The sequence below is a fragment of the Macrosteles quadrilineatus genome, unplaced genomic scaffold, assembly GCF_028750875.1.
Source record: "Macrosteles quadrilineatus isolate MER2022 unplaced genomic scaffold, UCM_ALF_1.0 Scaffold_3__2_contigs__length_128488019, whole genome shotgun sequence".
NCBI classification, from domain to species: Eukaryota; Metazoa; Arthropoda; class Insecta; order Hemiptera; family Cicadellidae; genus Macrosteles; species Macrosteles quadrilineatus.
Genome location: NW_026542596.1, coordinates 122,264,689 through 122,286,913, shown reverse-complemented (window position 1 = coordinate 122,286,913; position 22,225 = coordinate 122,264,689). Strand labels below are relative to the sequence as shown.

At 36.5% G+C, this 22,225-nt stretch overlaps 1 protein-coding gene across 1 annotated transcript in view; it reads right to left on the bottom strand.

Annotated features, from left to right (window-relative positions):
* Positions 1–22,225, bottom strand: part of LOC128989563 (guanine nucleotide-binding protein G(I)/G(S)/G(T) subunit beta-1) — a 62,288-nt gene that overhangs the window by 2,892 nt on the left and 37,171 nt on the right. The window contains exons 2-8 of the mRNA XM_054411462.1: positions 18,224–18,312; positions 11,070–11,215; positions 10,227–10,397; positions 5,062–5,184; positions 4,303–4,432; positions 2,857–2,928; positions 587–803 (exon numbers count right to left, since the gene is read on the bottom strand). Of these exons, the coding sequence (XP_054267437.1) occupies positions 587–803; positions 2,857–2,928; positions 4,303–4,432; positions 5,062–5,184; positions 10,227–10,397; positions 11,070–11,215; positions 18,224–18,280 (916 nt within the window). The 5' untranslated portion in view covers positions 18,281–18,312. The remainder of the gene's footprint in view (positions 1–586; positions 804–2,856; positions 2,929–4,302; positions 4,433–5,061; positions 5,185–10,226; positions 10,398–11,069; positions 11,216–18,223; positions 18,313–22,225) is intronic.

The following is a 22,225-nucleotide window of genomic DNA, read 5'->3' as shown; positions in this document are numbered from 1 at the left end:
CCAGAATCTATTCTTTGGTAAATATTATTAATTAAATTAATTCACTTTTTTATGCTCTTTACAAGCCTAATTTGTCCAAAACGTTATAAAAAATTAACCAATACAAACACTATACTGATCCCACAACCCTTCAAAGCAGGATTTTGATTTTCAATGCCCTCTGGATCCTGCTACGGTAGTTTTTTCCCAAATCCTGCCAAACCATTCTTGTTTTGCCGTTAGCTTTTCAACATAGGAGTTGGTGCTAGTTATGATTAAATTAATGATTTCATCATCAAAATAGAATTAAAAAATAAACAGGCTGTAACTGATATTATAGGTCCACATTTACAACTGAAGGTTTCATAACCTTCTCTCATGGTTTTCACCTTTGAAAACAATCTGTTGCACTCAAAATAATAATTGGGAGCAGTTGTAAAAGATCAAGCAACTATTGGGCAATGTGTTGTATACAGTCCTACTTTGAAATAGTTCCCTGATTCATCGTCAGATACCACCACCAAGTGGGTTGCGTCCATGACAAGTGGGTCTCGTAAAACCGCCTTGAAGGGTTAAATCACTCTCAGTGGAGGGGGGAGATATTTACCCGCACGCTCTGTCTTCATGGAGTCCCAGACGTTGCAGTTAAAGTCGTCATAGCCGGCGAGCAGCAGCCGTCCGGACTTAGAGAACGCCACAGAGGTGATTCCACAGATGATGTTGTCATGAGAGTACATCGCTAGCTCCTGGTCGGACCGAATGTCAAAGAGGCGACACGTTGCGTCGTCCGACCCCGTCGCAAATGCGTATCCGTTGGGGAAGAACTGGAAAAACATCACTCTTAGAGCTTGGTAGCAGAGAAAAAAAGGTATATTAAAAATACTACTACAGTCAAAACTAGTACAGTAGGACCTTGACATCTCGAAACTGAATGGGCAAGGTTACGAATTTAAGTTATTGAGTTTTTGTTTTTGAGAGAATTAAAAGCAAGATAAAACAATTTATCGTGCAAACACAAAACGGTTCATATTATAGTGATCTTGTAATTTTGGCAACATAAAATGTAAGTCCCAATTTCCTGACTTAGGAAACATCTGGGAATGTCCACTCTGTAAACTAGGCAATTGCCGCAAAAATTTATGTTTTGCACATCACTCAAAAATGAGGTTTAGTATTATTGATCGCAAAACAGTTAAAATTGGACTTATCAAGTTTAAATATTTAAAATATTCTACATATAGGCCTAAAAGGTACTTTTTGCATTGTGAATTTCAAGGGGATTGTGGAAAAATTGAGATATAAAGGAATTAGAGTAATCAAGGATCTAGTTATTGTGGTTTTACTTTAGAAAGAAGAATTTGAGATTATTTCTTGGATCTAAATGAATCACCCACTGGGCCAAAGTCTGTATATAAATACACTAACATAAACTCTTAACAACTCAAGAATGTATTAATCACTTCATCACTAATCACTCAGATGTATTAATCACTTCTCTGTTTATAAATACACTAACAGAGTACCCGTCCTTCGTACGGGGTTGGCATATAAGTTTAAATTGCTTATTGCAGTTATACTCAAGCTTTGCGTTTGCAATGGGGGAGGACAATGTTTGATAAAATTTGCTTCTTTAAATTGACGGTATACTATGGTATTACACATCTACCATAGCCATAATGTTCTACCTCTTAACCTAAACAATAAAGAAAAATAAAGTATTACAAATTTAAAAAATCACAAATTATTCATGACATTAAAAACATAAACATAACTGTAAACAATCCTACTTTGACAGTTCTCATTGCGTATCACAGTTGTTTGTTGCTGCTTAGTTCAAATTAGCTGTTAAAAAAAAATATATATATAGTGCTGCACCCTGTAGGTAAATCTTACAACTTTTTAATGCTTTTGTATATCATAGAACCAACTTTTTTAGTTGAACCAGCTAACTAAATTCTTTAATCTATACTTATTAAATACGCAAGCAGGTTTTTTGTGACAATTACTCCTCCGAAACTACTGAACCGATTGACATGTTTTTGGTGTCATTGGAAAGAGCGTAACATGAAGTTGTGCAGGAAACTTTATTTTTAGGGAAATAATTAGAGAGTGAGGCCCTGGGGCCCTTTAAAGTTTTGTATTTCTCATAAGATTAACATGGTAATCAAAAATTGTTATGAAACTCCAGCTGTTGTCAGAAATAAAAAGTGAGAAGAAGTACATATGTTAATTGTAAACAGTCATTAAATTTGCTAAATTTAACGGTTTACTACAAACATTTACTGACTTGGTTGAAATGAAATATTTACTATTTGAATTTGGGTTGGTGTAAATATTACAATGGAAAAAACGAGAGAGCCTGGATAAATTGATATACCGTACTAATAAGAAAACTGAATTAATTAACACTGTGCTGCATTTCTTAATAATCATTGAAAGACCCGATTTGCAAACAATGGAAATATAGGAAAGTCTCTATGTTCTATACACAACCGAGGAGAAGAAATAGAAATAATGGTTTTTTTTAGAATTTATAATTGCTTTTAAAGTCATCAGAAGTTATGACTGTTAGTCGTTTTAAAATAACGCCTGTAATTCTTAGCAATTGCTCGGATTCGAGCAACAGGGACACTAGTTCCATTTAAATATGAATACTCATAAGGTTAACATGGGGAACTACAGAGCCACTGGGGCGGAGCCCGAAGGGATTTTTGAGATAAGAATATGTCTATATGTTAATCGGGAATGTGAGCTATCATCATGCCAAATTTCAGCCCAATCCATCCAGTGGTTTATGCGTGATTGACCTTCAAACACACAAACAAACAAACACACAAACTTTCACATTTATAATATTAGTAAGATAAGATAACTTACTGTAACTGCGTTTATATCTGATTCGTGGCCGGGGAAAGTTTGTTTGCACGAGCCTTCTCGGATGTCCCATAACTGAAAATGAAAAATTAATTATAAAATATGCCGACTATTTTACCTGATAAACCTGAAAGTCTAAAATTATCTTTTAATCAGTAAACAATTTTCTTTGAGAAATTCAGATACAAAAGATACATAGAAATTTTAATAAGAGAATTCAAGACATTTTGGGATGATGCATGTTTTAAGTAGGCCTAGTCAATGTCATAGTGACAGTGCTAGGTGATCTGAACTGATTGTAAGGTCTGGGGAATGGTAATATCTTCCTTATTTCTCAATATATTTGACAAGCAGTCTACTTATATTTTATTTTCTTTACAAGAATAATTGTACTAATGATTAATGATGATGTAATTGTTGGTTCACCATAAATGATTATGTGGTAGTTAGTCCAGTGAATAGAGGTATGTAAACTTACAAACGGTCCGGTAAGTCTAAATTTAAAATTTAAAAGCCGCCGTTTTCAATCGTGATTTTAGGAGGTTTTCTGTCGACCGATTTTTGGCAACTTTTAGTATGTCACTCTGCAGACCCAACACTACAAAATAAAACCATAAAACGTTTTCTTGCAATTTTTTAACGTCCCCTGTGTCAGTTTTTTTAGTTTGCTTGGACTAATAGAGATTTGTCCAAATAACAAAAAATTTGATGTTTTATTGTACAAAAATGTTAATATTTTCGTATCCATAAGTCTTAGAAACAAATTGTTACACTTATATTATAGGAAATTTAATTGTCTACAAAATTTAACGTTACATATCTTTTGCTAAAACGCATCAAAACAGAGATTTAGGCGAAAATCTCTAGAAAGTACCGGTTTTTTTTTTTCAATATGGCGGTGGGTGCGGAGAGGGGAGAATTGTGCATTTTTAATTTTAAACACCTACTTATCATCCTAGACAACATATCCGTTTGTAAGTTAACCCCCCTATTTACTGGACTAAGTGTAAGGAATTGTCTTGTCACTTAACTACATTAATCTTATTGGCAGTGTTTATATCCTACAAACACTAAATAATTTTTCAAACGTAAAAATTTACAATTAAAACACATCAATTATTGAGATAATAATATAATAATATAATAATAAAATAACACAAAAATAGATCTAATATATCTTTATAACGAACAACAGTACAAATTGCAAACGTACTGTAATCAGTCTCAGGGAAACTAAAAAGAAGTTTAAACAAAGAATAAAACGTTTAACAGGTGGCTGCTAGCTACAGTGAAAATGCAAAAAGAACCAGCAATTGATCATTTGGAGCTTCCACCCTGAGCTGATGCATTAACCGAATAATAAGTCCATGGAATACCAAGGGTTGCTCAAAGTGATGGTGGCACTGAAGCCGATAATTACATCGTCATTGTGTGCAGCAATGTACTTACTTTGGCAGAAGCGTCGCAGGCGCCTGAAACGAAGGTACGCATGTCGGGAGCAAGGGACAGAGACATTACATCTCCAGTGTGGCCGATGAACGACGTGCATTGTTGTCCAGTCTCTATGTCCCACAGCGCACTACACAGAGAGAAAACACAACATTACAAAACACTAGTGGCTTTGATTTAAGTTTGCCCACAAAAATTGACGAGAGCTAGTGTTTTTTTATGAGTGAAGATGAAAACGATTTCATCCAATACCTAAGCTTCATTTCAACCAAAATCACAGGAAAACACTGACCAGTCATGATACTTTTTATACTAATAAGTAGTGATGATTCAATACCACCGATCTACCTGTTACCTGAAAAATTGATTATCGATACTGATACCATTTTTTATGGTAAAACCTTTGCATCTTTTGTTACCGCACATTAATAAGGATCAACGATCTTTAGGACAAGTAAGGTCGGCATCACAGTGTGTCATTGCCTACTACACAGACAAATATAGCAGTGTAGTTACTATATAACCACAGGGATACTCCTGAAGTTGCCACAAGCCCAAGTCTAGTCCAGCTCCAGCTAGTTTGGATGCCATTCACTTCATGAAAAAGTTTAGATACTAGTCACTAAGAGCTTGAACCAGACGTCAGAAAATCATACCAAGCTTTTACTTTTGTGATTGCAAAAAGCGTTCACAAAGATTGTGCACTTGAAAATTCTTTTAACACAACACTTTCTGATTATTCTTTACAACAATACTCACCATGACATATCTCCTGAACTTGTGACTATTTGGTTATCGTCGAGAAACCGACAGCAGGACAAATAACCTGTGTGACCGGGAAGTTCCCGACTAACTCGCACGTTACCTTCTCTCGTTTTCAAACTGAAACAAAAAAAGTCAAATTCAGAAACAGTGCTCAAGTGAGTAGTCTAACAATTAGTTTTTCTCATTCCTATTTGATAGGGGTGCTTCGTTAGTTACAATCTACCGGTATACTTAACACCACCATAAAGGAGGTTTTCTCTGTACAATTCACCTGTCCTACTCAACTGATTTTTTCGATTGATGTATCATAAACACAAAGCTTATGATGAGCTTAGCTCTAAAGCTTATGATCTAGCAGATCATAAGCGACGAAGAACGAATAACTAAAAGATCATTTCCTTTTGGGCTTCACCCCTGGCATTCAATTTATTTCTAGAGTTGCTTTTCAAGATTTAGTAAAGCTGAATGACTTTCTTCGTAACCGTTTACATGTTAATGGTAATTTAACAGCTGATTCTTCAGTAGAATGTTTACCAGTCTGATTGTAAAATACCCCCGCCGCAGCAAACCTGCAGACTAAGCAAATTTCTATTTGCCTGATTGGATTTACACTAAAATGTCTGCTTAAAAATTTAAAATTGATTTCCTATTTAAATAGAATTAGTTTAACAAGTACTTAGGTTTGCTGCATCAGGGAGGGCAAAACAGTTTTTTTTTTGTAAAATGTTAATAGTTAGTAAGAAATAAAAACATTTTCCAAATTTTATAAAAATATGTTCATAAGGCTGGACGCACACTGATCCAGCATTTCACCTGAAGCAAAATGTTGCACAACGATTTGCTTGAAGCGTTTTGTTTATTTGCTTCTCCAGTGTGCGGGAGGTTCAAGCATGATTCAGCAAATGGTTTCAAGCAAAATTAAGAAAAATAAATATAATTACATATTATGTCTACTCGTCTTATACCGCAGTATTGTACGAGGAAGTCGACTATTGCTGTATGTCAGTTTTTGCAAAATGCTGGACTAAATAGAAAGACAACATTGGGTTCACCCAAATCAATCTGTTGATAGACAGCTTTCCTCTCAGAAATTAAATCAGATCCAAAGAAATTTTACAATCATTGTCGAATAAATGCAATACTATTTTATAGAAAGGGTTTTAAATACCGTAAGAAATTATTATTAGATAGTGTCGTGATGGTTATATAAATAGGTAATGATTAATGAACTGAATAACCTTAGTAATTTCTTAATTATTTTACTACTTTACATGACTACCAAAATGGTAGCAAGAAAAATTAAACAACAGTATTGTTCAATATAAATTCAAAATATAATTGTTAAGTTTTAACGCAACTTCTAAATTCATTTTTCAAAGAAGAGTTTTTTTTTAATCAACAAACGGTCAATTGAATTTTTAAAGCCACTAAGCTTTACTAGCTAGAAAGGATTTGCGCATGCACATAACGTTTTGCTCCTTGAAACATCAAACATCGTGCTGTATGGGATCCATTCGTCGAGCAACTGCTCAAATGTTTCAAGGCGTTGCGAGGCGCCTCGCAACGTTTGCTTTATCAGTGTGCGGCGTCCCATTGAAATACATGGGGTGCTCGTACCCAGCGAAACATTTTGCCTCGCAACACTTGCTTCAGGTGAAATGCTTGATCTGTGTGCGTCCGGCCTAAACAAGCAAACTACAACAGTTTACTTGTTCGCCATAAGAATAACATGGGAATTTTAAATTTACATTTTTTTGGAATTTTTTCCGTAACCATTAGGCGCATAATAACACTTCAATATACTAAATTATTTGTTTTTTTAAGCTCTAAAAAATGGTCTGGAAAGAAATTGCTAAATTTTATGTTTTTTGGGTCAAAAATGGGAAAAACCTCTTTCTACCCCATAAAACCTCCCGTAAACCCCCGTTCCCATATGCTCATGCTGGTTCAAGTTTATCCTGCCTTACACCTTCAAACCAAATTTTATCAAAATCGGACAAAAATTACTCAAGTGCGGATGGACACACACATATATATATATCTATATATAGATATATAAAAATTTGAACGAATGGTGTTTTTGGCCTCTGGGGACATCAAAATGAAAAAGTAAATCTGTCCCGGGCCTAGGTCTTACCATGAGACCTACGGTAATAGCTACTTCCCTATAGGGAAATTCGCTAAAAGATAAAAAATGGTTTATAAAATTGAATTTAATTAGGCTAAGGCCACTTGAATGGATAATTGTAACATATGGATGTAGCTAAATCATACTTTATGGAATTTGTATAGACCAAGATCTACAATAGCACAAAGTTTTGAACCTTCCTGATGTCACATTGGTACAGGTCGTCACCCAACTTGAACATAACACCTTACCACTAGTCCAGTTAACTCACCTGTATATGGAGCAGATGTTGTCGAGTCCACCACAAGCTACGTAGCTTCCTGATGTCACATTGGTACAGGTCGTCACCCAACTTGAACATAACACCTTACCACTAGTCCAATTAACTCACCTGTATATGGAGCAGATGTTGTCGAGTCCACCACAAGCTACGTAGCTTCCTGATGGCGCATAGGCACAGGTCATCACCCAACTTGAACATAACACCTTACCACTAGTCCAGTTAACTCACCTGTATATGGAGCAGATGTTGTCGAGTCCACCACAAGCTACGTAGCTTCCTGATGTCACATTGGTACAGGTCGTCACCCAACTTGAACATAACACCTTACCACTAGTCCAGTTAACTCACCTGTATATGGAGCAGATGTTGTCGAGTCCACCACAAGCTACGTAGCTTCCTGATGTCACATTGGTACAGGTCGTCACCCAACTTGAACATAACACCTTACCACTAGTCCAGTTAACTCACCTGTATATGGAGCAGATGTTGTCGAGTCCACCACAAGCTACGTAGCTTCCTGATGTCACATTGGTACAGGTCGTCACCCAACTTGAACATAACACCTTACCACTAGTCCAGTTAACTCACCTGTATATGGAGCAGATGTTGTCGAGTCCACCACAAGCTACGTAGCTTCCTGATGTCACATTGGTACAGGTCGTCACCCAACTTGAACGTAACACCTTACCACTAGTCCAATTAACTCACCTGTATATGGAGCAGATGTTGTCGAGTCCACCACAAGCTACGTAGCTTCCTGATGTCACATTGGTACAGGTCGTCACCCAACTTGAACATAACACCTTACCACTAGTCCAGTTAACTCACCTGTATATGGAGCAGATGTTGTCGAGTCCACCACAAGCTACGTAGCTTCCTGATGTCACATTGGTACAGGTCGTCACCCAACTTGAACATAACACCTTACCACTAGTCCAATTAACTCACCTGTATATGGAGCAGATGTTGTCGAGTCCACCACAAGCTACGTAGCTTCCTGATGTCACATTGGTACAGGTCGTCACCCAACTTGAACATAACACCTTACCACTAGTCCAATTAACTCACCTGTATATGGAGCAGATGTTGTCGAGTCCACCACAAGCTACGTAGCTTCCTGATGGCGCATTGGTACAGGTCATCACCCAACTTGAACATAACACCTTACCACTAGTCCAATTAACTCACCTGTATATGGAGCAGATGTTGTCGAGTCCACCACAAGCTACGTAGCTTCCTGATGGCGCATTGGTACAGGTCATCACCCAACTTGAACATAACACCTTACCACTAGTCCAATTAACTCACCTGTATATGGAGCAGATGTTGTCGAGTCCACCACAAGCTACGTAGCTTCCTGATGGCGCATTGGTACAGGTCATCACCCAACTTGAACATAACACCTTACCACTAGTCCAATTAACTCACCTGTATATGGAGCAGATGTTGTCGAGTCCACCACAAGCTACGTAGCTTCCTGATGGCGCATTGGTACAGGTCATCACCCAACTTGAACATAACACCTTACCACTAGTCCAATTAACTCACCTGTATATGGAGCAGATGTTGTCGAGTCCACCACAAGCTACGTAGCTTCCTGATGGCGCATTGGTACAGGTCATCACCCAACTTGAACATAACACCTTACCACTAGTCCAATTAACTCACCTGTATATGGAGCAGATGTTGTCGAGTCCACCACAAGCTACGTAGCTTCCTGATGGCGCATTGGTACAGGTCATCACCCAACTTGAACATAACACCTTACCACTAGTCCAATTAACTCACCTGTATATGGAGCAGATGTTGTCGAGTCCACCACAAGCTACGTAGCTTCCTGATGGCGCATTGGTACAGGTCATCACCCAACTTGAACATAACACCTTACCACTAGTCCAATTAACTCACCTGTATATGGAGCAGATGTTGTCGAGTCCACCACAAGCTACGTAGCTTCCTGATGGCGCATTGGTACAGGTCATCACCCAACTTGAACATAACACCTTACCACTAGTCCAATTAACTCACCTGTATATGGAGCAGATGTTGTCGAGTCCACCACAAGCTACGTAGCTTCCTGATGTCACATTGGTACAGGTCATCACCCAACTTGAACATAACACCTTACCACTAGTCCAGTTAACTCACCTGTATATGGAGCAGATGTTGTCGAGTCCACCACAAGCTACGTAGCTTCCTGATGGCGCATTGGTACAGGTCATCACCCAACTTGAACATAACACCTTACCACTAGTCCAATTAACTCACCTGTATATGGAGCAGATGTTGTCGAGTCCACCACAAGCTACGTAGCTTCCTGATGTCACATTGGTACAGGTCGTCACCCAACTTGAACATAACACCTTACCACTAGTCCAATTAACTCACCTGTATATGGAGCAGATGTTGTCGAGTCCACCACAAGCTACGTAGCTTCCTGATGTCACATTGGTACAGGTCGTCACCCAACTTGAACATAACACCTTACCACTAGTCCAGTTAACTCACCTGTATATGGAGCAGATGTTGTCGAGTCCACCACAAGCTACGTAGCTTCCTGATGTCACATTGGTACAGGTCGTCACCCAACTTGAACATAACACCTTACCACTAGTCCAATTAACTCACCTGTATATGGAGCAGATGTTGTCGAGTCCACCACAAGCTACGTAGCTTCCTGATGTCACATTGGTACAGGTCGTCACCCAACTTGAACATAACACCTTACCACTAGTCCAATTAACTCACCTGTATATGGAGCAGATGTTGTCGAGTCCACCACAAGCTACGTAGCTTCCTGATGGCGCATAGGCACAGGTCATCACCCAACTTGAACGTAAAGGAATTGCGTGAACTTTGTTAGTCGTGTAACTATCCCAAACTATGAGTTTACCGTCTTGTGAAGCGGACACTAGATTCCTGAAACAATAACATTAAAGATTAATATAATATAATGAAGTTGTCAATAATTAGTCATTACACTCCTGAAACCATGCATGTTTAAACCCAATTATTATAATTTATCATTACTATAAGCCAGCAGTGCACACAAAGACGAATATGAATGCAATGAGACTAAATGTGATAGTGGAAAGGAGCGAGATAATCTGTGTAGCTCTATTACTGACTAAACTTACCTGTTTCTTAGCAAGGATTGTTTATTTAAAGCCAAGGACTAAGGTTGAGCCCAGTTTCAAGCCATCAAAAAGCTACAGACTTTTCTTATAATACAAATTATTGGGTTATTGAGAGAAATGATTGTGGGATGGGAAAGACGTCCTCGGTAGCTTTCTTACTGAATAAGACCAGCAGTTTTCTATAAAGCCCAACAATCTTAAAGGGAAGCTGGGTCAAGTTTTTAATCTTTGAAAGCTTCAATCAAGACCAAATCTTATTTTCTTTATTTGAAGAATATTTAGAGGGATGCTGGAATTAGGTATGAATGAACCTACCCACTCCACTTAGCTCAAACTTTGGAGGATTTATATTCCTGGTGGGTTTAGTTGTTTTGACGTTAAAACAGTTGCATTTTAGTAAAAGCTGAGGAGCGGTCCTAGCAAAGTAACGGTATTTGCCATCTCTAGTGCTTACCTGGAGTCAGAGCCCCAGTGCATGGCGTATATCTTGGCGAGGTGTCCACGGAGAGTTCTCCGTGTTCGCATCTGTATCCTGCCGATGGGCTCCATGTTGCTGGTGGCCTGCACCAGACTTGTGTCACAAGCTGCTTTTCTGGCATCCTGCAACATGACATAACATTGGTCACAGAGGTAAAATAGACTTTTCCTGTCGCTAGTATTTTTAAATACACTATGATTCGGGAGGTAAAGAATCTCCTGGGCGACACAACTGTACGGTTACATTTGCTCCCACAGAAATGATTGCTATACATCTTATCACTCATTTGATTTCATTTGCATGTTCATCCTCAAAAGCAAAATACAAACTATTTCTTTTTCCTTTTTGATTCAACGTCCGTTTAAATATCCAGGTCATTAAAAGACTATAGCAACCCAGCAGATGCACAGGCAGTGTTTGTCTATACAAATTATAACTATGGTAGCTACAAAGTTATAAAGTTTATTAGGTTTATTAGGTCAGTTTTGTTAGTTTTATCATTCTCAAAATTTAAGTTCACAATTTTGTTAATTTTTCTCTGTACTGTATTCTTGATTACTTTATGCTTGTAAAACTTCATTGAGCGGAGCGAAGCGAAGCTCTTTGGGATCAACATCAATGCAATCTTTCTAACACTTAATCTCAATAAAGGCTGAACATATTTTAGCCAAACTTACCAAGGTTGTTTTGTCAAATGTTTGGATGGTTTGACGTAACCAATTTCAATTTTTTATAATGGCTATATTATTTTAAAGTAACTCAAAGTTTTAAATTTTAACATTGGTCTTATGGGTTGCCATGATGGTTACAAAATAACGACGTTAATGTAAACAAAACAAACAATCATGGCATATGTTAAAAATCAAGCCACAACCTGAAAAAAAGTACGAAGGAAAAAAATTTGGATGATAACAACTGATCAAATGCCACAGAGAAAGTCTTAAGTTTACATTTAAGTTCCAGAGTTTGGAAACGACCACTGATCGAATGGGTACACGTACAGTCATAGATAAAACATTCTTCATTTATTGCTTTATTAATAAGCATGAAACATGATTGCTCCGCTCAACTGGCTTTCATTGCTATGAAAACAATCCTGGTATATATTGTTAAAATTGTAATTATTTGTACATGTAGCGATTTAAGCAGAAGGAATAGATAATTCATTCCTCCCATTTTCAAATGACCCTATATCCTAATTGTACATTTAGATACCTAATTACCTATCTAACCTAACTAAGGTATTTAAATGCAGGGTAACGATATGGGGTCACTTAAAAACTGGAAGAAGTTCCAACTACTTACCCTTAAAAATAAAATTAGTTTGTATCCTTTTCATAATGAACTTTAAAAAGACACTAGAAATATGACAAAAGCTCAAGAGACCCTCTTTATAAGTGCATTATTATAATCTCTCAGATTTTCCGCTTAACTAGAATTTTGCCCTTTCAATTTGTAAAACAAAAAGCCGATAAAACCTACACTTTCATCCCAAATGGTGGAGTTCGCTGTAAATGTATATCATGCTTATAATTACCTATAAAATGTCCTTACAAATTACCAATTACATAATTCTGCATATATGAATTATTTGTAAATATTGGTTAGGGTATATCTGGTCTACTAGTTAAAAAAATGCTTTCCTGGATGAATTGACTAGCAATCCTGTCAATCACTTACAACTACTTTATGGTACTAAAGTTATTGTCAAGGACAATTGCATTTACATACCACATAATATCTGAGTTTACTTAGTTAGTTTTAGCGAATTTCCCTAATAGGGAATAGCCTAAACTATTACCATAGATTTTATAGTAAGACCTGGACCCGGGACCGATTTACTTTTTTGTTTTCATGTCTCCAGAGGCCAAAAACACCATCCGTTCAAATTCATATATGTATATCTATACTAAAGGTCTATATCCCGCGGGAAAAATAGTGGAATTCCCAAAATTGTAACCAAAATTTAGATATAACGTAAAATGTTCTCTATAACAATAGCATTGGGTATGATTTTTGTTTACTTTAATATAGTTGATCGTGCTATATTTCCAAGCCAGTATTCAATACACACAGTTGGTTTACTTCTTAGCCAATTAACTTTGCAACGCACTGTATCCTATATTATAACCAGGGTTAGACAACGTGATCTATAATTGAGACTTTTTGAAAACCAAACCAAAGATTTTCGTGTCAACTGTCAAGGCTAATAATACCGTTTTTTTTGTATAGTACTTATTTACTTCCCTAAAGTTTCATCGGTATCTAACACTTAAAGGACAAACATTGGATTTCATATATATAAATAACAACAACCAGAGAAACTTTATTAGGTAGACAAAGATATGGTGTACAGGCATATCCATCTTGACAAATAAATAGTTTGATTCTTAGTTTGTTTAAATATTAAATAAGTTGTTTTACATTTTGAGCTTTTTAGGGACTTATGTCCCTAAATGCCTGTGAGGTATTATGTATGTCTTGGTGTTATGCAGATGAGCACCGTGGGTACTGGGTTAATCCCCTTTCTTACAATATATATACACGAGGGGTGTTCAATAAAGACTGACAGTAGCATTCATGCAAACAAACGAAGTAGCCTACAAAAATTAGTTTTTTTCAAGTTGGTATGAAACATTTAAATATTGGCAACAACCAAATCAGCTGTTAATATTATAGCATACTTGTTGTTGTCATTGCAACAGATTAATAAACAGTTGAAAATTTTTTTTGTCTCTTAATTTTACCATGGGTGATTTTCGTGAGCAAAGATATGCAATACAGTTTTGTGGAAAACTGAGGAAAAGCGCTACGGATACTTACAGGGTAGTGATACAATGAGTGAAAGAACTTGTTTTAGGTGACACAAGACTGATATAATCCACTCCCCAAAAAAGCGGCCCGACCTCGTCAGACGCTGGAAACTGCATCACGACAATGCTCGCCCCTATGTTGCAAATACCGTGCTTCAGTTTCTTGCCAAAAAAAGGAATCGAAACTGTGCTACACACCCTTAAGCCCTGATCTGGCTCCAAATGACTTTTGTCTTCAAGGAGTGGCAGAGGCACTGGAACAAGTATGTAGCTTTTTATGGTGACTACTTAGAAGAAGAAGATGTAAATGTTCAAGTCTAAACTTTTATATTAAAGGTAGGTATTGAAAGAGTACTGTCAGTCTTGATTGAACACCCCTCGTATATAAAATGTGTCCGTTAGCACGACAACTCAAGCAAAAATGATCCAATTTCAATTGAATTTGGTACAAACTTGTAAGCCTACGTTTATTCGAACGAGTTCGCGAACCAGCGTGATCGGACCATCAAAACGGTGTTATGGGGAGATAAATGAAGTAACAAATAATAGGGTTTTCTCATTTTTGATCCTAAATACATAAATTTAGCAACTTATCTCTAGATAATTTTGAAGAGCTTAAAAAAACAAATAATTTAGTATATTGAAATGTTTTTGTACGGTTATTGGTTATGGAGAAGATTATAGAATTGTTAATTTTAAATTCCCATGTTATTCTTGTGAAAAATAAGTTTAAACTGTTGTAACTTGCTTGTTTATGGATATATTTTGATCACACTTGGCAAATGTATTTATTTTATACTAAGCTATCAATATTTTACAAAAAAAAAAACACACACTTTTTTACCCTCCCTGTAGTAGCAAACCTAGGTAGCTTACTCGTTAAACCTAATGTTATTGAATTAGATTTAATTGAAAATAAAATCAGGCAAATGGAAATTCGCTTTGTCTGCAGGTTTGCTTTGGTGGGAGTATTTAAAATTAGGCTGAAACAATAATTATCAGTAGCCTATAAAAAACCCAAACTCCTGCTATTTTAAAGAAATCTAATGCAATAGTCTGATTTACAAATACAATATTACGGTTTCATGGGGGATTTATTAATAATAATACATAATAGTGCAATTTATTAGTTAGTTTGCAGTATTTAGTGATTGCAGACCGCTACCAGCGCTACCCACTGAACTACAGTACTTAACAAATTAGTACAGATAATAGGCTCTCTAGTGAATACCAGAATAGCATTGCAGACTTGAGAATGATTATTGAGCTGCACTTCCTTATATTACCAAGATGAAGATGAAACTATAAAATAACCAAATTTTGTGTCATTAAAATAAGTTTTTGTAAATTTTAAGACAATATAACACCTTACAGCCGTTTATTCAATTAAAGGTAACAAAACATTTCCATAAAAACACATTTAATTATTTTGTACAAAGCTAGTATTATTTTAATAAAACACAATTTTCCCTGTAGGGGCAAACCTAAATTAGTTAAATCGTGTTCAATCTAAATATAAAATAAAACTTACTTTAAAGGAACTGTTTAAGTATAATTCAAAATCAGGCTAAAATTTGCTTTATACTGCGCTGGCAGGGTATTCATGTTCACAATGTTCAAAATCCTAAATGATCAAAGAAATTGGGACATTCAATCATTTAAGGAGTCCATCGGGTATTAGCTTTTAATTTTTTTTTTGCCTGAAAATATTTTTTACATTAGCTCTGTTTTCTATAGGTAGCTCAGTCCGTTTCAACTGCGTTTTCATAGGGAAGCGGGTCTTGTCGACCTGCGTTGCACTGATAAGGTTACATTTGAAGTCTACAGGTCCGAGGTCCAGATAACTAGAGAGCACGGTACATACTACTACAGTCACAGTGACGTGTACGGTGACGGTGTTATCAGCAATTACATAATGGATGGATTGACGGATTGCTGGCGGTGTGTAGTGGTGGGGGGCAAAGCAACATGGCGGACAGTTATTGATCGTCGCCGCAGCCCAGCCATCGCCGCCCTGACCCTACACGCTACACGAAACCGAAAGTGAACCTCTAGACCGAGTATCTACGTAAAGCCGAGTTGGAGTTGGACGAAAAGTTGAATAACCCCCGCCGCAGCAAGCCTGCAGACTGAGTGAAATATCTGATTAGATTAACATTAAAATTAAAATAGTTCCCCATATCAAAACTACCATAATCCTTACTTATAGAGTATAACCTTAAGTTTAACGTGTACTTATGTGCGATGCCACAGTGAAGGAAACCGCGGTTTTTTTTATTAAGTAAAAATTAAATATCCGCCGCAGCAAACCTGCAGACTAAGCAAATTTCAATTTGCCTAAGTTTACACAAAAAGTGTCCTTAGGCCGGGGCCAAACGTTGGATGTTGGATGTATTCCCTAGGTTTGACAAGTAGGCCTACTTCGGTTGTCTGCTAAAAGGATTATAAATACCACAGCAAACTTGCAGATACTGTAATGAGAATTTTCTTTTGCCATATTTATATCTCTATACTAAAACAAAAAATTTCCTTGAATCCCTTTTTAAATACAGTACCGGTAGTAAGCTTTTTAAACGAGTCGGCCTACTTAGGTTTACTACTTGCTACTGGGAAGGGAAAGTAATAGTGTTTTTAGTAAAAATCTATTTGCTTAGTATGAAGAAAATTTGTCAAATTGTATTTCTTACGAATGCATCTTCTTATGAATCTTCTTGTAAATCAGAATGTCTATAAAATATTCCAAAGCAAATAAACAACTACGTATTGCATGCCTTATCAACCGACCCAAGACTCAAGGCCACTACTTGAATGTACTGCAAACAGCGAGTCGGTGTTCTTGTTCTTGCAAGCCATTATAAACAACGTTCCCTCCAATATCAAACAGTGCCTATTCATCCGCGGTGGATCCTACGGTGTATGATTTTGCGATTAGGCCTAAATAAATATAAACCAAACGTGATACCATTAGCTTTGATGTCAATCAAGCCAGTAAAACGTTAAATAGTGTGACACATATTTTTTCTATTTTTTTTAAGTAGACCTGTTACATTGTTTCCCTTCCAAAAGCATAAACTGAACATAAGCACTGATCAAGAAGATGTTAATTTAGGAATAAATAAGCCCAGTTAATTGCTTTTGTACCCAAACATATAATGGCATTAGGAATTGCCCATAGTCTTATCAAGATTATTAAAATTGTGACAGAAACCTTTTTAGATAAATAAAACCCATACCGATTTTAGGGTACAACACTCATTCGAACGAACTTTTTGGTTTCTGGTGACCGTAAAGCGAAGTGTTGGCCCCCCCACACCCCCGGGGGGTGTGGGTCCCGGTTGTTTACCGTTGGTTGTCCACACCATTGAATATATACCCTACATTCAATGAATATAGGGTATACATTCAATGTCCACACGGTTAATAGGGACTACGGCAAGAACCACTTTCCAACACGAGAATAGTATGGAATTAACTCTGGGAAATCATACGCATTTATATTGCTACATACCTACGACTTATATTTCTTAAAGGTAAACTCTATATTTATAGTATTGTTAATTGCTGCATGTCACTTCATATAGTTTTATTGTGATGCGTGTGTTTGTAGGCGCCAGTCAGTCGTCGGTCGTGGTCGTTACACGCTACAATGCTACAGGTCACACTCTGCTTTGATAACAAAATACCCCTCTAATCGATCGTTTTAAAATATACCAACCATTTTACACACAAACCAGCAATAGTAAGCAAAGCAAACTACAGCACACAAACCGGAATAGACGACTATTTTATTTCAGAACAGTAAACGTTCAAACGTTTTACAAAAAAAGAGCACTAGGCGTCACAAAAATGTAAAAACACAAACGTCTCTCACTACAGAGAATGTATTTAATACGGTAATTTTTCTTATAACACCGCTAATGGTTTGTACTGTACCTATTAAAATATGAGGTATTTTATCGTCAGATTAAAGCTGTATACTGTCGTGTGTGTATAAAGGCGAATGCAGTTCATAAACATTCTATATTCTGAATATCATTTATAACTTTAAAATAAAACTTAAAACTCTAAAATCAAAACACTCGAATGGATTTTTTTTTAAATATCATCCATTATATTTGAAATCGTGCCTATATTGTTGTAAGTTTGTACACATACCCTAAAGGAACAAAATGGTTGTGATTTGGCAACGTGTTAAGGTTAATTAAACATACAAGCATAGATTAAAAGAAGTAGACATACTCCTGTCATTACAGACATATACATTCTGTCTATACTCCTTTTATCTATGACACAAGTAAAAGTAGGAGTTTGACTTACTCGGATGGCATTTTTTAATGTTTCTGCTTCCTGTCGTAGACTATCCAACTCATTCATACTTGCTCAGACGCTCTGCTAACCGACAGGAGCTGCAACACAACAACAGAACAACAAATAAATACAGGGTAAACAATAAATACCAACAAGATCAATCAGATACGGAGAATAGGGCGGCTTCTTTAGCTATTAAAAGTCAAACAAAGCAATATTTGTCAAACGAGACTAACAAAAAATTATAAAGTTGTACAGCTATATTATACGGTATACATAAATTGTATGACTTGTCAGCGTAAACATTTTGCAGGTGATATAACCTTGGTCCTAGTTTGTTACGATGTAGTATATTTCATCGGTGGCCCTTTATCAAGTTTTACGATCGAGGCGAAGCCGAGGTCGGGAAATGAGCGAGCAACCCTAAGCTAAAAAATAACCTAATAACAAATCGATAAATAATTTCGATACATGCTATTGCTGCAATCGAAATTTAAAATGGTTACCGACATTGGACTAAAAGGGTGTTTTACTCCTTTACTCCCTAAATGGTACTCAAGACCCGAAATGCGAGTATACAAAACGACTGTTTTTACTGCAGTATTACGAGAAAAAGCGTAAACGCACCGCTTTTGTCAGTAATTAAACGGAATATAAGAGAAATAAAAACAAGAGTTTGTTAAATTGAAAACAAATTTTGCTACTTGAGGCTACATCTATCATATACCAGGGTTTTTAACTCCGACTTTTAAGTCCTTTAACAGCCTTCCATGTATTGTTTCGCATTCTTGTTAGATTATGACAAGACAAATTTACCCATTACCCAATCATTAAATTCGCAGGCTCTTGTTAATGCAATCTTATGATTAATTCGTGCTTGCTAAAGCTAAATCAAATTACCATAACCAATCACTCCTTCACCTACTGTGTACGCCGAATTTCGAGCTACGGTTAAATAAATCAAATCTCAACACAATAAAGATATGTCATTTAGTCAATCTGCTCAACAATTTTAACAAATGTTCGTGTTCAAAATTTTCTTTGGTAAAAATACGCACACAAAAATAAAGAAACTATTTAGTGGGTTCTAGAGTTCAGAGGCTGGAACTAATAAGAGGAAATTCAAACTCAATCGCCTGCACGTCAGTTAGCGCAGGTATTGTACATTACTGCATGATCACGTTCTATGGTCAAACACTTGACAACACTCGCACTCATCTCCACTATCCAGTAAAGGCCAACACGTCCGTATAACAATACTCACTGTTCAGTGTTCACTACATGTGTTTGCTGGACTCGCGCCTACGCCTGGCCTACACAAGTGTTTGCCGTCATTCACCCCAGTTCCCAGTTCGCTGATCGCTGCATTCTACTTTCTGCATTCCACATTCCACGACCGGTCTCGGCGAGGGCCGCATTCCACGGTAGCCGTCACGTCACTCACTTGTCCAACCTCCCCGCGGACTATCCTAATCACTTATTTAGAGCGGTAGTAGCAATAAGCGGATCAGACGATTCTACGTTTGGTTTTTAGAGGGTAATAATGGATAGAGAATCTACGTTTCATAACTCTTTAGGGGAATTTTACGTTATACGATGTACTACTTTTCATAAACTTCAATTGTCTATCGTTAAATACAAACGAGTTAAATAGAAGTAGTCGGCGAGGAAACAACCACCAGTGTTTTCATTTACAACAGGGAGGTTATTTTGGAAGACATTCTGTACTTCTGTGTGTGTAGAGAAATATAAATATTTATTTCCCCTTTCGACTGACTTAGGACAAAAATATTGAGATGAAGTAGGAGGCATGCACTAAACCACAGACAAGGATAGGAATATATTTTTTCCACGACTAAACCCACATTCGTGTACAACTCGTAGACGTAATGTTTGCAGAAAAATTAAACTGTAACAGTTTATGAACAAATTACTAAGCCTTATATACCCAAATACGCGTGGGCAGACGGTTAAATTTGGAGATTATCACCGTATTCATCTAATACTTTTCCTTTTCATTGAAATGACGATACATAGTAGGTATTTTAAGCCAAGTATGAATAAAGATGAGTGTAGGATGGGTGGCACGATCTTGTAGTCTTGTTAGTGACTAATGCCGACATATTTCTTAGACACAGCTGTTAATTAATAGCCTATACAGCTAATGGCAACTAACTAAGGCACCTACAGTTTATAGTGAAATCCGAACCAAATTTTTGCCTTGGTATTACATAGATTTAATTATTTTAAAGTAGCTTTAAAGGTCCCTGGATATAGACCCGCCTCCTCTTTCAGAACTGAAACGTGGCAGAAGATTAGTCAAAAGGAGAACATGTTACATGTTACTCCTAGACAAATAAACTTAAATGCACAAACATTAAGCTTACACGCCCAGTCAGACTCTTCACACACATACATTGTAATCACTGTACCGGTAGTGCCTAAGTTCAATATTTTACCATGGCATCTTTAGAAATGTCCAAAATGACTAAGATAAATCAAAGATGTTCTACAAACAGATCCTTTGGTATCGGCAGAGGTTCGAAATAGCTACTGGTAGTGGTGTTGCTATCGACAGAAGCAATTAGTAGCCATTTAGCCTCAAATATCCCAGATACTCAGTACATCGACCTCACGAGGTTATTACAGGGAGCTTGTGTATTCCAAACAATGAGCTCATTACAACTAAACTTTTAAACGACCAACAACATTTAATTCCTAAAATTATAACATAACAAGTATTTCATTCATTATCGGACCAGGTGTAAAATTGGTCTTGCTTCGTGTACTAGTGATGATTTTTTTCATTTTCTTCATGACCCACTTTCACATCCAGAACGAAGGCTCTAGCCCTGGAGCCATTCTACATTCTACACATTACTTCATGTTAGGCCTAGAGGGTTGAGCATTATCACTGAGATAAAATCCATTGGTGATTAGCGGGATTTGAACCCGGGACTTTGAAGGCTGAATCCCCACATTCTACCACTTGACCAGGTCGATCTGAGGCTGGATTATAATATTAGCATACAAAATAAATAGGAATGTTGAAAAAGTTGCAAACTGACAAATTAATACAGTATCGCTACTAATCCATGCACACACACACACACACACACACAATTGATTTTTATGGAATGGGATTTGTTTTATATAATTTGCATTTAAGCATGTAGTAGAAGATATGTTAAATAAAAAAAAATGCTTTCTTTGAGTTAATACTTCTAAAATTTTGGGACCTGCGAGTTATATAACGTCACTTTGACAACTCATTTCACCTAGGATCCACGACGACAGGAACAAAGTACACTATATTGTTTATTTTATGAATAGATATTTTGATCAGCTACATGTCTGAATAAAATTTAGCATTTCTGTATGTATTCATTCATCTATATATAAATCCCAAAGTACCCATTAACTTTTCAGAAAACTACAGGTCACACCCCCATAAACAATATACCTACATGTAATGTTCCTCATAACGAGAAACCTTGCGCATATCTATTCAATTCCTTTATCCTTCAAATCCTTTAAGGTCGTAATTCCTTTCTAAAGAAAACTTTTCATATAACTAATGTTAAAAATATCTCAGCTGTACTTATTTGTATTTTATTTTTTCAATTTATTTCCTTATTAAAATCAGGTGTGATTATTTGTTTGTATTAGGTACTGAATAATTCTGTTTTGTATATTTCAGCAGTAAACAATCAATAGTTTTATTAATACCATAGATAAAACTGTTGGTTAGTATATGTTAATACTAATGAAGTCAAGCGGGGTGAAGCCCGTGGGTAACAGCTAGTTTTTAGGCCCATTTTCATTTTCCACTTCTTATAAGTGTACTTTACGTCAACTATCCTAATAATACCTGGTAGAATTGCTTAATAATATGATAAGCCAGGGGCTAAAACGTTAAATGTGTATTGTAGGCCTACTGTATGTGTTTAAATCGCTCTTTTACTTTCACTACATTTGTGAAATGAAAAAACGTAATACGCTATAGGAAAA